The 18,321-nt window shown below is 26.8% G+C and overlaps 1 protein-coding gene across 1 annotated transcript in view; it reads left to right on the forward strand.

Moving 5' to 3' along the window:
- Positions 1–18,321, forward strand: part of LOC117172707 — a 35,432-nt gene that overhangs the window by 15,101 nt on the left and 2,010 nt on the right. Inside the window, exons 5-6 of the mRNA XM_033360868.1 lie at positions 9,659–9,886; positions 11,070–11,311. Coding sequence (XP_033216759.1) covers positions 9,659–9,886; positions 11,070–11,311 — 470 coding nt within the window. The remainder of the gene's footprint in view (positions 1–9,658; positions 9,887–11,069; positions 11,312–18,321) is intronic.

Consider the following 18,321-nt stretch of genomic DNA (forward strand, 5'->3'; position numbering starts at 1 on the left):
TTTCCACGCTTCCATGTCTCATCCCCCCTAAATTGAACTTTCACCCCTTTCTCCCCTTTCACCCCTTTCATCCCTTTCACTCGTTAACCTGTTCCTGCTCGATAGCGAAGCTCTGGCCTCTGGAAACCTATAGCTATAATTCATTCACCAGTCTCGCATGTCCCCTGCGAATCTCAACCAAATCGTCTCAGAGGAGGGCCTTCCCTCTCTAATCGATTTTTATATCCATTTTTATTGCCATCTTTTCAACAATTGAGGGACTAAATTCCGATGTTTTAAATCCAAATTGTTCTCCTGATTGGTGTTGGCCTCCAGAGACTTTTGAAATTTTTCGAATTTTAATTTTAATGGTACATCAGCAAAAATTTACTGAGCCAATTTACGGTAAAGGCTTTTTTCCAGTTCTTATGCACTAGTACATTTTTGCTTCAACTTTTTTTTTAAATTAAACATTACTGTGTTTTCTTGAAAATTCTATTTTTTTCAGTAGAAAATTAATCATTTCGGTTAAGGGGTTAATCCGCTTATGAAATTTCATATTTTTAGTTAAAGATTCAACTATTTTGTTGAAAATTTGTCTTTTTTGGTTGAGTTAAACTGTTTTTAATTAAAAATTATTTCTGTTTTAGTTTAAATATCAACTATTATATTTTTCGTTGTTAAAAATTTATCTTTTTGGTCAAAAAATAATCAGCTTTGTTAAAAAATCATTTTTTAAATGTAAGATTCTTCATCTTATTTCATCTTACCTGATTTAGTTGAAAATTCAACTATTTAATTAAAAATACATCTACTTTGTTGAAAGTTAAACAATTTTGTTTGATACTATCTTCTCCGTTTGAAAAGTCAACTTTTGTTGCAATTCATGTATTTTGTTGAAGAATCTCTTTGCTGGATAGGAAATTAATCTTTCTGGTTAAAGTTTCAACTATTTGATCAAAAATTAATCTTTTTTTTCAATAAACAATTTTGTTTAAAAATGATCCTTTTTGTTTGAAAAGTCAACTGTTTTTCTGAAATTTCATATTTTTGGTTGAAGATTCAATTATTTTGTTGAAAATTCGTCTTTTTTAGTTGAGTTAAACTGTTTTTGATTAAAAATTAAACTCGGTTTTAGTTTAAATATATTTTTCGTTGTTGAAAACTTATCTTTTTGTTAAAAAAATAATCAGCTTTGTTAAAAAATCATTTTTTAAATGTAAGATTCTTCATCTTATTTCATCTTACCTGATTTAGTTGAAAATTCAACTATTTCATTAAAAATAAATCCACTTAGTTGAAAATTAAACAATTTGTTTAAAACTATCCTTTTTTTTTAAATTCAACTGTTTTGTTGAAATTCATGTATTTTGTTGAAGACTCTTTGTTGGATAGAAAATTAATCTTTCTGGTTAAACTTTCAACTGTTTGATTAGAAATTAATCTACTTTTTTTTAAATAAACAATTTTGTTTAAAAATTATCTTTTTTGTTTGAAAAGTCAACTGTTTTTCAGAAATTTCATATATGTGGTTGAAGATTCAACTATTTTGTTGAAAATTTGTATTTTTTGGTTTAGTTAAACTGTTTTTGATTAACAACTAAACTCTGTTTTGGTTTAAATGTCAACTTTTTGTTTTTGGTAATTTATCTATTTTTTTTTTAAATTCATCTACTTTGTTACAAATTAATTTTTTTTAAGATGCTTCATCTCATCTCATCTCATTTGGTTGAAAATTCTAATATTGCATTGAAAATTAATCTATTTTGCTGGAAATTAAAGAATTTCGTTAAAGACTATTCTTTTTTTTTTAAGTCAACTGTTTTGTTGAAATTCATGTCTTTAGTTGAAGATTCTCTTTTTTGGGTAGAAAAGTAATCTTTCTGGTTACAAATTCAACTGTTTGTTTAAAAATGAATCTACTTTGTTAAAAATACATTTTTTATTCAAGTTTCTTCATCTTCCCTCATTTGTTTAAAAATTCAATAATTTGAATGAAAATTAATCAACCTTATTCAAAATTAAACAATTTTTAAAAACTATCCCTTTTGTTTGAAAAGTCAACTATTTTGTTGAAATTCATGTATTTTGTTGAAAAGTATACAATTTTGTTTAAAAATTATCCTTTTTGTTTCAAAAGTCAACTTCTTTTGCAGAAAATCCATCTTTTTGGCTGAAGATTGATCGATTTAGTTGTTAGAGCTTTTTGGTTAAAGATTCATGTTTTTGGTTGAAAATTTCACAATTTGATATGAAAATTAATCTATTTTGTTAAAAAATAAATAATTTTGTTTAAAAAACGATACTTTCTTTCAAAGGTCAACTGTCTTTTTTTTAAATTCATTCTTTTTGCTGAAGCTTCACCTATTTTGTTGAGATAAACTATTTTGGATTATAAATTAAAATCTGATTTGGTTTACATATAAACTATTATATTTTTTTAATTGATATCTTTTGGTTAAAACATTATTCATCTACTTTGATAAAAACTCATTTGTTAAAAATGTACTTTATTAATGTACTTTATTAAAAATTAATTTGCTCGATTAAAGATTCTTCATCTTATCTCATTTGGTTGAAAATTCAACTACTTGATTAAAAATTAATCTAATTCGTTGAAAATTAAACAATTTTGTTTAAAACGATCCTTTTTGATTAAAAAGTCAACCTTTCTCGGCTATAAAATTAATCTTTTTGATAAGAAATTCATGTTTTTGGTTAAAAATTTAACTATTTCTATTAAAATTAATCTATTTACCCCGAAAGAGAAATGGCTTAATGGTGCAATAATAATATCTTGTTCAAAAATTAAGAATTTTGTTGAAAAACTATCATTTTTTTCAAAAAGTCAACTGTTTTGTTTAAAATTCATCTTTCTAGCTGAAGCTTCAACAATTTTGTTGAAACTTCGCATTTTTTGGTTAATTTTAACCTTTTTTGTTTTACAATTAGAATTTTTTGTATTTAAAACGTCAACAATTACATTTTTTATTGAGAATTCATTTTTTTTTGTTTAAAAATGTACGCAAATGTTTGAAATTTAAGATACTTTTCAAAAGTCATTTTTTCAGTTAAAGATTCACCATTTCAGTTGAAAAATCTTTTTTTGTAGAAAATTAATCTTTTCGTTCAATAATTAATCAACTTTGTTAAAAAAAATCGTTTTTTTAAATTTAAGATTCTTTATCTTGTCTCATCTTTTACGATTTGGTTCGAAATTCAACTTTTTGATTAAAAATGAATCTACTTTGTTGAAAATTAAACAATTTTGTTTAAAACTATCCTCTTTATTTGAAAATTCAACTGTTTTGTTGAAATTCATGTATTTTGTTGAAGACTCTTTCTTGGATAGAAAATTAATCTATTTTTTTTTAAATAAACAATTTTTTTTTAAAAATTATCCTTTTTGTTTAAAAAGTCAACTTTTTTGCGGGAAATTCATCCTTTTGGTTGAAGATTCATCGATTTAGTTGTTCGATCTTTTTGGTTAAAAATTTAACACTTTGATATGAAAATTTATTTATTTTTTTGAAAAATAAATAATTTTGTTTAAAAAAACTATACTTTATTTGAAAATTCAACTATCTTCTTTCATTACTCATTCTTTTTGCTGTAGCTTCACCTATTTTCTTTAAAATTCGTCCTTTCTTGTTGAGTTAAACTACTTTTGATTGAAAATTAAAATCGGATTCGGTTTACATATAAACTATTTCATCTTTTTAGCTGAAACTTCAACAATTTTGTTGAAAATTCGTATTTTTTTGGTTGAGTTCAATTGTACGCAACTGTTTAAAATTTAAGATACTTTTCAAAAGTAATTTTTCGGTTAAAGATTCATCATTTCAGTTGAAATTTTTTTGTTTTATTTGTAGAAAGTTAATCTTCTTGCTATAAAATTCATCTATTTAGTTGAAAATGCATGTATTTTATTGAAAACTAATCCGTATTTTTTGGTAGAAAATCAATCTTTTTGTTTAAAAATTAATTTTTTTGGTTGAAGATTTATTATTTCTGTTAGAAATTTATCTCTTATCTTGAAAAATTAAATAGTTTGTTTTAAATTCTTCTTTTTGGCTGAGGATTCAACTATTTCATTGAAAATTATTATTTTTCGGTTTGATTAATTTAAAGTTAGAATCTGCTTTTGTTGAAATATCAACAATTACATTTTTTTTTGAAAATTTATCTCTTGGTTAAAAATTAATCTACTCTTTGTAGAAATTTCAAGTATTTTGTTGAAAATTCATTTTTTGGTTGAAAATTCTTTATCTTATTTGGCAATTCATCTCTTTTTGTTGATAAATTAACTGCATTGTAAAAAAATAGTTTGTTTTTATGTTATTAAAAATTCATTTTTTAATTGGGAATTTAACTGTCCTAGTTGAGGATTCATAATTTTAGCTGAAAATTCATCTCTTTAATTAAAAATTTAACTTTTGTTACCTAAGATTTAACGAAAAAATAAAATAAAAATAAATAAATTTAAATATATATATATATATATAATCCTTGGAACTAACAAATTTTTACAACATTTTTAGAGATTTTTTCGTTTTATCCCAAACTACGCAAATATAAACAAAAAACAGCCAAATTGGGCTCATTTTTCTTATTTTTTCTATCGTGTAACGACTGATATCGATAAAAGAAAATAGTAGCATAGCAAATTTTACTTTTTATCTGAATTCTGCATGCTTCTATTTTATAGAATAAAAAGGAATTGAACTTGTACAATTTACATATAAAAGCGTTAAAAATTGAATAATTAGACATTTGTAAATTTTCAATTTATTTTTATATATAGATATTGTTTGTTTTTAAATTTTTATTAAGATACAAGATAGATAATTTCAGTATTTAATTTTTTTGCTTGCTGAATTTGATGACAGATTTTTATTTTATTTTTGACAATGTTAGTGAATTAATTGCGTTAGAAATGCAACTGTTTGATTAAAATTATTCGGTTTCGTTTAGGATCTTACTATTTTTTTTCAATATGTTCTTTTTTTGTTTGAAAATTAGCTTTTTTAAGTAAAAATTGAACTATTCGATTTTTGGTGGAAAAGTAATATTTTTTAATTAAAAATGTAACTATTTGGTGGAAAATTCTATTCCTACTTCGGAGAATTGGCTATTTTGTTGACAATTGCTTTTTCATTACTTGGAAATTAATCTTTTTGGTTGAAAATTTCTCTGTTTAAGTTAAAAATTCTAGTACCTGGTTGATTTTTTAACTAATTTGTTAACAAATTTTTTTGAAAATTCCTCAATTTAAGTTAAAACTTCCGCTGCTTGGTTAAATATTAAAATAATTTGTTGAAAATAGATTTTTTGTTCGTTGAAGATTTATAATTTTAGTTGAAAATTTTTGTGAAAGTCTAATTATTTAAGTTGAAAAATTATCTCTGGTTACAAATTTAACAGAATAGATATATTTTATTTTTCTTGGCTAAAGATTTATAATTTTAGTTGAAAATTTATTTCTTCAGTTGAAAATGAACTATTTTGTTCAAAAATTCATTGTTTTTTTTATTGAAAATTCAACTACCTGATTTAAAGTTAAACTATTTTGTTTGATAATTAACTTTTTTGTGGAAACATGATTTATTTTAGTCGAAAATTTCTTTCTTGGTTGAAGATTTATAATTTTAGTTGAAAATTTATTTCTTTAGTTGAAAGTTAACTGCGTTGTTGAAAATTTGTTCTTTTTTTTGGTTGAAAATTGCTATTTTTAAGTTGCAAATTCAACTATTTGGTTTAAAGTTGAACTAGTTTGTTGAAAATTAATGTTTTTGTTGAAAGATTAATTATTTTAGTTGAAAATTTATCTCTGTAGTTACAAATTTAACCGAATAGAAATATATTTTTTTCTTGGTTTAAGATGTATAATTTTAGTTGAAATTTTATTTCCTCAGTTAAAAACGAACTATTTTGTGAAAATTCATTCTCTTTTTTTTGAAAATTCAACTACCTGGTTTAAAGTTTAAATAATTTGTTTGAAAGTAAACTTTTTTGGTGAAGCATTATTTATTTTATTTGAAAATTTATTTCCTCGGTTACAAATTCAACCGAAAAATTGCTTTTCTCGATTGATGATTTATAATTTTAGTTGAAAATTTATTTCCTTTGTTGAAAATTGAATATTTTGTAGAAAATTCGTTCTTTTCTATTAAAAAAATCATTTTTTTTATTTCAAAATTCGTGTTTTTGTTTTGAAAATTCATTTCGTTTGGTCGAAGTTTGATCTCTTTTGTTCAAAAGTGCAATTGTTTGTTTAAAAATATTTTGTTTCAATTAAAAATAATTTTTTTACACTAAAAATTTACCAATTTGATTCTTTGTGGAAAAATGATCTTTTTCAGTTGAAAATCCATCTACTTGGTAAAAAATTAATATTTCTGTTGAAGATATTACTTTTTTGGTTAAAAATGTGTCTATTTTATCAAAATAAATTTATTTATATTATTTATATTATTATTTATTATTTGTATTATCTAATTGAAAATTTGTTCTTTTTTTGTTTTTGCAAATTAATGTTTTAAACTCCAAATTATATCTTCAATTTTTGGTAGATAAACAATTTTTTTTAGTTAAAAATATAACTATTTTCTTGAAAATTCATGTACTTTGTTCGAAATATTTATCTTTTTTGTTAAAAAATTAATCTTCTTTGTTAAAATTAATTCCTCTCTTTTGGAAACTAATTTTTCATTTGGAGTTGGGAATATTGCGTTTGTTCCCATTAACTTTAGACAATAATGCATCCCATGAACTAAATAAATGACTTTTGGGCATATGGGGTCCTGAAAAGGGAATTATTTTCTGGATATTAGAATTCCGAAACGACGCATTATTTTGTGCACCGAGGCGAGTAAAGGGTGCGTTTATCGCCTTTAACTTGATCGTGGGGTGTAGGTTTAACGCGCCACGCACGCCGTGACGTCGCGATGGGCAGGTGAAGGAAATTACCTATCCTGGGACACAAGTCGGACGAGGGTGCTTAGAAGTGATTAAAATCATGCGCAAGTCCCAGAGGAAAAAATTTATTCGTACTACCACGTGCCTATCCCTCATTTTTATTCTTTCTTCCTTATTTTTTTTATTTATTATTTTATTATTTCAAATTAAAATTTGCCTGATAAATTTTCCTAAGGGACTTTGCATAATTTAAGTGAAGATTTATTCTGAAATTTTAAAATACGTTCCAAAAAAATTAATTTTAAATTAAAATTGTTTAATTTTCAACCAAAAGGCTGAATTTTGAGAAAGAGTTTAACAAAAAATGTAAATGATAAAATTTAATTGTGAATAAGAAATAGTCGAATTCGAAAAATAAAATTGGTTTAAAACGTAGTTCAACTTTTTTACCAGAGTTTAATTTTTAAGTGAAAAAGTTGAATGTTTAACAATAAATGTAATACTTGATATTGATACGAAAAAATACTTGAGCCTAAAATAAAAATTATTTGAAGTCAACAAAAAAACTTTTTTTTAACCAAATAATTTAATTTTAAAAAACGTAGTTTAATTTTCAACAAGAGTTTGATTTTAAACCATAAAGATAAATTTTTAAGAAAAATTGTAACACTTGATATTTCAATGTAAAATTTGAAATAAAAAATACTAGAATTAAAAAAAGACTATTTTTTAACAAAGTAGTTCAACTATTAACAAATGTTTAATTTTATACAAAAAGATCAATTATTTAAAGAAATTAAATTCTTGATACTGCTTAATTTTAAACCAAAAAAGATGAATGTTCAACAACAAATTTAATAGCTGATATTCAACAAAAAAATGACACTTGATATTTCAACGAAAAAATTAAATTTTAAATAAAAAATAGTCGAATTCGACAAAAAAAACCTAATTTTTTACAAAGTAGTTGAACTTATGGCCCAAATTCAATTTTAAAACAAAATATATAATTTAAATAAAATATAATACTTGATATTGCTACGAAAAAACATTTGAATTGAAATTAATAAATAGTCGAATTGAACAAAAAAATTAATTTTTAACAAAGTAATTTAACTTGCAACAAGACCTTAATTTTAGATGATTTTAAACGATTTTTAAACAAAATACCTGAATAATAAAATTTTCAACCAAATAGCTTAATTTTTTTTTTATCTTATTTAAATCATTTATTTTTCAGTTTAAAAACTGAATTATTTAACCTCCAAAAAATTAATTTGCAACCAAAGAAATGAATTTTTTTTTAAATTAGTTCAACTATTAAACAAAAAATTTAGTTTTCTACCAAGAAAAATAATTTTCAACTGAAAAAGATGAATTAGAAAAATACATACATTAAAAAATAAATAATTGAACTATAAACCAAGAAGAATAATTTTCTATCAAACAAATACGAATTTTTAATAACTTACATCAATTTTAAGCTAAATAGTAATTGATTTTTTAAACCAAAAATTAGCTATCTTTAACCAAGAATGAAATATTCGAATTTTCACTTGAAAAAATTAATTTTTTAACCAACAAAACAAATATACAACTAAAATTGTTAATTTTTAACCAAATTAATTAATTTTTAGGAAAGTAGTTGGATTTTCAACCAGAGTTTAATTTCCAATCAAAAACGATGAATTAAAAAATATGTAATACTTCATACTTTCATTAAAAAATATTTTAATTACAAGTAAAAATATTTTAATTAAAAAAAATTTCAATAACATAGTTGAATTTCGATCAAAGTAGTTCAAGATTTAACAAAAAAAAATTATTTACAAAAAATAATTATTAGTTGATATTTCAACCAGAAGAGCTTTTAATTTTAAATAAAAGACAGTCGAGTTGAACAAAAAATACTAAATATTTTAATTTTTACCCAGGGAAATAAATTTTTAACCAGAATGATGAATATTCACCTGAAAAAATAAATGTTTAATAAAGTAATTCAACTTTAAACCAAATTTATTAATTTTTTAACTAAAAAGGATGAATTTTCAAACATATAGTTAATTTTTTAACTCAAGGAGATATATTTTCAACCAAAAATGAAAGAAATTTTCAACATAATAGTAAAGTTTTCTACCAAAGAGCTGAATTGTCAACTAAGAAAGAATTATTTTCCAGAAAAATAGTTGAATTTTGAAATGAAAAGATCAGTTTTCAACGAAAAATGGAATACTTAAATTTTCATTTAAAAAAATTAATTTTTTACCAAAAATGAAACGAATTTTCAAGAAAACAGTTGAATATTTCAACATTTAACCAAATATTTAAATTTTCAACGAAAAAGTTCATTTTTTTACCAATAATATAATCTTCCGCCAAAAAGACGAATTGTCAACAAAATAAACGAATTTTCAACCCAGTACTTCAATTTTTAACGTAAAAAATTGAATAATTCTGCATTGAAATATTCAAAATGATTTAAACCATTTGAAAAATAGTATGGTATTAAATTGATATCGTGCAAAAATGGTACAATATCAAATTGAAAGTATTTATTACGGTAGAATTTAAACTTTAAGGATTTTGAAACCTTATATTTAAATGTTCATGATTTTTAATTTTAATTTCAATGTCTTCAAAATAAATAAAAAATTGTGATTACAACAATTCACTTTTGTATTTATCTATTAATTTCTAATTACATTTTTCCTGCAGGTTAAATTCATTAATAAATTATTAATGAAAATATTTTCTTCTTCAGAGAGCACTTTCCGTATTACAAAAGTAATGACGACCGTTGGAAAAACTCAGTGCGACACAATCTGTCCATAAATCCTCATTTTCGAAAAGGGTCAAAAGCTCCTCATGGAGCAGGGCATCTTTGGGCAATTGCAAATCAGGAAGATTTAAGATCTCGTCATATTTTAAGCAATGGATACAAAACACCTGTGATAGAGAGCAACAATTACAGAAAATCTGAAGTTTCTAGGTATTTTTTATTTTTAGTTTAAAAATATCTTTTAACTGGGCCATACCCATTTAATAGCCACGTGTGGGCGATGCCCATTTCATCGCCGTCTACTAGCTTGCTTTACCCCCACTTCCCAGCTTCCCCTCACGTGGTTGAGTTAGCCAGCGAGTCTTTTGTACTTAATGGCGAATAAAATACAAAAAATAATATTTGTTTACATTGAAATTAATAATTTGGAAATTTTATTTTCGAAATCAATGTTTTTGGCGATTTTAACCTGAAAAACAGTCATAGTAATATATTTTCAGAATCTCCAAAGCAGTATTTATTTTGTTAATAAAATTTCATAATTACTCATAGCGAATTTAAAAAATGTATATCATAAAGTACAAAGGATCCTACTTTGTAGGTAGGCCACGAAATGGGCACCAAACCCATTAACGATAAACATTTTTCGAAATTAATCAAATTTTTGATAAATAAATTTTATATCTAATTCGAAAATAAATTAGAAGAATTCAATTAGGTCCTTTCTCTATTAACTATAAATAACTTTATAAATAAATCATTTTCGTTATAAATAAATTTTATATCTATTTCCAAAATAAATTAGGCGAATTCAATGAGGGGAAGTTTTTTTTGTGGACAGAGAAAGCAGGTTGGCGAGACCAACTGGATACTATTAACTATAAATATTTTTCTAAATAAATAATTTTTTTATAAATAAATATTTTTTCTAATTCTGAAATAAACGAGGGGAATTCAACGGAGGGAAATTTTCTTGTGGATATAGCAAAGCAGGTAGGCCACCAAATGGGCACTAAACTCATTAACAATAAATATTTTTCGAAATTGATAAAATTTTTGATAAATAAATTTTATATTCAATTCTAAAATAAATTAGGGGAATTTAATGAGTGGAAGTTTTCTTGTGGATAGAGCAAGCAGGTGGGCGACCAAATGGCCACTAACTATAAATAATTTTCAAAATGAATAAATTTTGTTATAAATAAATTTTATATCTAATTCGAAAATAATATAGAAGAATTCAATTAGGGGAAGCTTTCTTGTGGATGGAGAATGCAGGTAGGCGACCAACTGGGCACTGTCTTCATTAACTATAAATATTTTACTCAATAAATAAATTGCTTTATAAATAAATTTTTATATCTAATTTCAAAATATATGTTTGCTATTTCAGTCAAATTGTCACGATGGATGAAGTTGAAGCCGCTACAGCCAGTATTGCTCAGCCTCCTGATGAAGAAACAGAAAATATAATAAATTCCGTAACTTTGGAACATTGCGCGGAACAAATTTTGAGTGGAATCAAAAGAGAAGTTGAGGTTCAGTATTTAGTTCCAATGGCAGTTCCTCGACAGGAACAAAATTCGTCGCAGCAAAATAATCGGGTCGAGCAACATTGTCCTGTGAAAGAAACAGGTATCTTTTTTTAATTTGTGATTTATTTATTTTGTAATTTAAATGTTATAATTTCTGCATTCTCATATTCAAAAATTATCAATTTCTAGTACAGGGGTCACTGTTCGTACCCTCACCTCCACCCCCTTAAATTTTAAAAATCCCCTAAAATACATGAGATAGAGATTTCTGACTTACTTTTTCCCTTTCTTCATTTTTTAAGAAAATTTCTGTTCATTCCCCAAAAACTATGAAAATAAATTCAACAAAGAAGACGGTTTGAAAGAGATATTTTTTTCATTGTTTCTGATGTCATTTTGAAATATTTCCTAAACGATTTATTTGCTCTCAAAACTGGAGAAATAAGGATATTTTTCACGAAAATAGGAAAATGAATTTTTAACAAAAAAATCATTCTCAAAAAAACAGTTAAATTTTATACCCGAAAATTCTAATTTACAACCGAAACGATCATTTTCATCCCACAAGTTGACTCCACTACCAAGATGTTTGTATTTTAAGACAGAAAAACTAATTTTCTCTAAAGCAGTTTAGCTTCTAACATAAACTTAACAATTTTCCCCAAGAAAATTATTTTTTTAACAAATAGAAGAATTTTCAACAAAAGGATATTTCAGTTAAGAAAGAACGAAAATTTTTACCAAATCGTTCAAATTTTTACAAAAATAATTAGCTTTTCAAACAAGGAATAAAATTTTAAACTAAAGAAGATGAATTCTCAACAAAAAATGTATTAGCTTTTATATCAAACTAAGAAGATATTAATTTTAAATAAAAAACAGATTAATTCATCTTGATAATATGCAGTTTAAATTAAATTTTTTTTCACATTTTTTCCAAAAAGATGAATTTTTAACTCAATTGTTTAATTTTCAAGCCGGAAAGACAAATTTGTTATATAACAATGAAATTTTTGGCCAAAAATATGAATGTTGATCGAAAACGTTAATCTTCAACGAAATAATTAAATTGTAAATTAAATAGTTTAATTAACTACCAAACTGTTTAATTTTTTAACCAATAAGACGAATTTTATAAAAAAAAGGCAGTTTCATTTTCAGCGAAAGGAATAAATCTTGAATCAAGAAAGATTTTCAGTAAAAAAATTATCGAATTTTTAAGCCAAGAGTGACGAATTTTTGACAACAAAATATTAAATTTCAGCCAGAATATAAGAATTTTGCAGAAAAAGTTTTTTTTTACCCAAATAGGTAAATTTTCTACCAAAATGGTTATCTTTTCCAACCAAAAATACGGATTTTTTACAAATTAGTTTAATTTTCTACATGAAAATGCAAAAGAAAATTAATAATTCACCAAATAGATGAATTTTTAACAAAAAGATTTGAATTTTCAATTAAAAAGATATTTTAGTCAAGAAAGAAAAAAAGTTTCAACCGAATCGTTCAAATTTTTACTGAATTAATTAGCTTTTTAAAACAAGCAATAACATTTTGAACTAATAAATATGAGTTCTCAATAAAAAATGTAATAGTTGATATATCAAACGAAATTGTTTAATTTTCAATGCCGAAATTCGAATTTTCTACATCATAGTTAAAATTTTAACCCGAAAATACAAATTTTTGTAGACTTTTATAAAAAACAGTTTCATTTTTAAGCAAAGAAATTAATTTACAGCTAAGAAAGATTTTGTAGTAAATTTTTTTAAACAGATTGTTGAATTTTAAAGCTGAACAGAGGAATTTTCTTCAACAACAAAAAAAAGATTAAATTTCAACCCGTAAATAAGAATTTTTCAGGAAAAATTTATTTTCCTGGCAAATAGTTAAATTTTCTGACAAAATGGTTAAACTTTTAAGCAGAAAATAATATTCTTTTACAAATTCTTTTAATTTTAAACCCGTGAATGTGAATTTGTAACAAAAAAGTTCATTTTCATCAAAAAATAAGAATTTTCAAGCCGAAAAAAACCAATATTTAACAAAAACTTTTCTACCAAAATAATTATCTTTTCAAAATAACAAAATAAAAATAACAAAATAACAAAATAACAAAACAGGTTTTAATCAGTAAAAAAACAGATCAATCAAGGAAAATATTTTTAAAAAATTAACAAATCAATTCGACTTTCAACAGAGTAGTTGAATTTTGAAACCGAAAAATAAATTTTTAAGCAAATAATTGAATTTTCAATTAAAAGGAAGAATTTTAAGCCTATAAGATTAATTTAAAAAAGACGTAGTTTCAACAAAATACATGAATTTTTAACTCAATCGTTTAATTTTTACGCCGAAAAGACGAGTTTTCTACAAAACACTTAAAAATATTAATTTTATTTCAAAAACTTAAATTTTTAACGAAATCGTTAAATTGTCAACCAAATAGTGTAAAAATATATATAAAACTGTTACATTTTCAAGCCAAGAAGACGAATTTGATTAAAAACAGTTTCATTTTTAACCCGAAAATATAGAGATTGTAGACAAAAATATGAATATTCAACAGAAAATTTAATTCTTAACAAATTAGATTAATTTTTCACGAAAATACTGGAATTTTTAACACAAAAAGACGAATTTTTCTCAAAATAATTCTCTTTTCAACCAAATAATAAATTTTGTAATAAAAAAAAAATGACATCTCAACGAAAATTCTAATGGTTAATATACTGACAAACAAGATTTTAACTGTAAATTTTTTTAAACAGTTGAATTTAAGCAAAAGAGACTTATTTTCAACTGAATAGTTAACTTTTCAATCAAATATAAAAAGATAAAGTTTAAATGTAAAATGGAATCGCTCGTGTATCAAGCAATTACAAATTTTATTTTTAATTTTAAAAAAATTTTGAATTTAACTAAAAAATGTGCATTTTGGACTAAATAGTTACATTTTCAAACAACGTAATACATTTTTACCTAAAATTATGAACCTTTTGCCAAAAAATTAATTTTCAATAAGTTAGTTTAAATTTTAACTTTCTTTTTTTGAAATATACTTAGATGTAATCCGAAATATTTAGAATGAAGGAAGCAATTATCCTGAAAAATTGTCTAATAACTTAGCAATTGTTTAAAAATGTATTGAATTTGTTATAAACAAATAAGAAAGTGAAAAGGGATTCGTGAAGATTGACAGTGATTCGTCAATTGATTCGAAAGAAATTTGAACAACTTATGGACAAAACCCGTTCTTTAATTTTATTCATTAAAGATAAGAAATAATTTATTATTTTATGAACATATTTCATAAACAATTGTCCACAGTAGGTATTTATGATTAAATGAATCAATTTTTTTTACTCAAGTGGACAGAAATTGTACAGAAATATCACTTTCTTATCAGATTTAGACATCGAATAATGGTTGATGATTATTTAAACAAATTTAATTTACAAAAGCACTGTCTGGCTATTTTTAGAGTTGAAAACTTGGATTTTCCAACGTAATGAAATGCTAATAACCAACTTATATACCTTTAGCGAGCTTAGACGACAATGAACGTTTTTTATTGTTGACAAAAATTTTTTTAAACAAATTCTTGTCATCTAAGACATTCTTTAGGAAATGTGGCGTTTCTTGAGGTTATTATCAGCCTGCTACTTCGTGATGGTTTTATACTGTCGATTGATAACTATTGACAATTGTGTAAATTATCTTAATTAACAAATTCATTTTTTGGCTATTCTTAAAGGGAAAAACATGGAATTTTCAATGAAAGCAATTGTTAATAACTAATTTTTGAACTTTAAAAAAAAATCTTCATAATGCTCTACTATTGTTATTATCATAAATAATTTTATAGACAAATTTTTGTCCTCTCATACATTTGAAAACAAAAAATTCGGTTTTTCTTATGGATATGTACTCAAATTTAACGTAAACTCTGTTTCTTTGATTGTAAGAAAGAATAAAAATTTGTCTATAAAATTATAAGTGACAAAATGAAAAGTGCAGTGTTATTGAAATAAAAAAAAGCTTAAGAATTGGTTATTAACGGTTGTTTACGTTAAAAGTCACAAGTTTTTGCATTTCGAAATAGCCGAGAAATGAATTTGTTAATTAGGTTTGTTTAAACTAATGCAATTGTTATAAATCGTTAGCACAGAGCCATTACTAAATAACTGGCGGCTAATACCTTAAACGAGCGCAATTTTTTATTACAAAATGTCTGAAATGATAAAAATTTGTTTTAACAATTGTTGTAAGCAATTGTGATTGTTTATTGTAATGTAAACTCAAAAGGATTTAGAAATTATTTGTTGACACATAAATACCTACTGTAGATAATTGTTCATACAATTTGTTTATAAAATAACAAATGATTTATTATCTTCTATGAATTCAATTAAAAAGTTGTTTTTGTCCATAAAGTGGTCAATCGACATAAATTAATTTTCACTCCTTATTTGTTTATAACAAATTAAATAATTGATTAAAGGTGTTTCAAGTTAAATCCTGATATTTTTCAAAAACCAGTACTCTTCTATAGTAAAATATTTTCTTTTTCTCATTTATGTTATGAAATAAAATAAATAAAAAAACTTTTTTTGAAAATCGGCCATTACTGATTTATGGGTAACATTATAAGCTTTAATTTAAAAGAAAGCACGTTCAAATCGGTTGAAAATCGCTTCTTAATATCAATTTTTGTCTACAAATATTTTTTTGCCCCACTATGTGTCTGTCGCTCGTAGTTTTTTCCAAGAAGAGGATGTGAGGGGAACTCACAACTCAGAATTTACTATAGAAGGGGATGTAGAAAAAATAAGAGAAGGGGGAGTTGCGGATATAGGAGGCAGTGTAGCGGAAGTGGGGGTACTGAAGGTAGGTAAGTAGGAGAAATGAGAGGAGTGGAACTAGGGGAACTGAAGAGAAAAGACGGGGGTAGAGGAAGTGAGGGGAAATATGGTGGAAGTAGTTAGTTAGTTTTAGGACGGGCGGGAAGCCCCGAAGGAGCTTCCCTGGTATCAAGCTATGAAGTCTATTGTATCACACCCTTATCTATTCGCTCTCACGAGTTGACCCCAGAACTCTTGGTGAAACTTAGTATGGTAATCACAGATCGCGTTGTGATTTCCTCAGCTTCCATTATATGGGCCCCAAGGGTTGCTGCCTGACTCTAGCTGATGCCGGGCATTGGAATAGTATGCCTAGTGAGCATCTGAACCACTGTCCTTATGTCTTTCTTGGGCAAACCCAGGATTACCCTGGCTCTGTCCATTCTGTACGTATAGCAATTGCTGTTGCTTGGCTGTCTGAGCAGATCGCAATCTCTTTTCCAGCCGCGTTTTTTTTCTAATAATGTTTCAGTACAGTGAAGAATGTCCAGCACTACCGCCTGAAAGCAGTAACATGTCTCCCAAGGGGGACCCCTAAGCCCCTCATTCTCGGACTGTTATAGATTCCTGCTCCTGATAGTTTTGGCGAAGTTGAAGTGTTTTGTTATTTTATCTTGCCTCATCTCTAGAATCGGCAGTGTGTTTATGTCATTAGGGAACCAACTGCTGTGGGCGTAGTCTTCATTGCTCCCGTCAAACCCCTAAATGCTAGCTTTTGTAATCGTCGCAGCATGTGCTACAACGTTTTAAGTTCTGCTTGTGGCCATCAGACCAAGACCGCATGCAAGAGCCTTGGTGAAAGGACAGCGAAGTAGAGGAATGCAAGCATTTTAGGCCCTAGACCCCACGGCTACCCAAAGGCTCCCTTGGAAATCCAAAAAGGTATAATAATCTTCCTGTATTGTGTTTCATGATGCTTCGCCCAGTTCAGTTTGCTATCTCGGATTAATCACAGATATTTAACTGAATCTGAAAGCGTCAGCCAATCACCACAAAATAAAGGAACATCAACTTTCCGCACTTTGTAGTTTCTCGTGAAAATGACCAGACTGCTCTTTTTCGGATTTACCAAAAGCCCTGAGCTATCTCACCAGAGCTCTGCGATGTGCTGTGCCGACCTCGTCAATCTCTTTAGAGATTTCCTCCCTCAGCCAGTCCAGCTCCTCGAGAGTTAGACAGGTTTCAGGATAACCCGATGCGATAACTCTTACCAGGGCGTTGTTTGCCATCTGGGCGAAAGTGAGGATCTGTGTATCCAGCGTCTATTAGTCTTTTAACTCCCTGTTTTAGGAAGTTTCTCTGAAGTCCTTTTTTCTCTTGCCCATAGGATGGGCCTGAGGAGTTGCTCTAGCCGTAAATTCTGCAGACTCCTTCTCCCCTGTGGTGTGCATTGGTTATTTGCGAGCCGTGCTTTGCGGTTTCTTCTTCTCTGTGCCCCGCAACATCACTTCCTTTTTACGGAGAGCTTCGTTAGCTGCACTTTTATCTAGTGTATGTTCTGCTGGTGTACGTTACCAACATAAAACTTAAGTTTGCTTATGGAACAAGAAGAGGACACTTCTATCGAGCCGACAAAATTGTCGCCATCATTATCTTTTCGCACCGCTTCTGGTGGATGGCCCCCATAAGAGGTGCCTTCCACTTTTGGCGCTGGGTTAGAGGTGGGTCCCTGAATGTGCCCCTTATTGTTTTTAGTTTGTTTCAATTTTTGTGTTGACTTCATGGTCCCACGAGAAGCTTGGGAAATAAGAAACGCCCGCCTCAGGGTTTGGCTTGTAGGAAGCGGGTCTACATACTATGGGATTCTACCTAGTGTCCCAAAGTGTCCTTCAAGGTACCTCCTTTGTGACCCCGATCTGCCCATCTCTACTGAGAGGGCAAGCAGGGTGCTCAAGGATTTATTAAACCTGATGCTATTCAGCCCTTGACACGGCGATCACCTCGTAGCTGGGAAGCATGAGAACTCGCGCCTTTGATACTACAGGAGGCTTTGCTATTATTACCCCCTGGAAGAACCTCTCCCTAGTTTAGGTCCCGCTGACTGGATACTATCAGTTCCCCAGAGTACGAGGGTAGTTCAATAAGTCCTTAGAATGACCAACACATGGCGCGCGAATCGCTCCAAATCATCTGTTTTCAGTCAGCACCACTCCCGACTATATATATGGTGCAGTCACAGTCCACATCTTCTGAGTTTACGTGTTTT

This window comes from Belonocnema kinseyi, chromosome 5, assembly GCF_010883055.1.
Source record: "Belonocnema kinseyi isolate 2016_QV_RU_SX_M_011 chromosome 5, B_treatae_v1, whole genome shotgun sequence".
NCBI lineage: Eukaryota > Metazoa > Arthropoda > Insecta > Hymenoptera > Cynipidae > Belonocnema > Belonocnema kinseyi.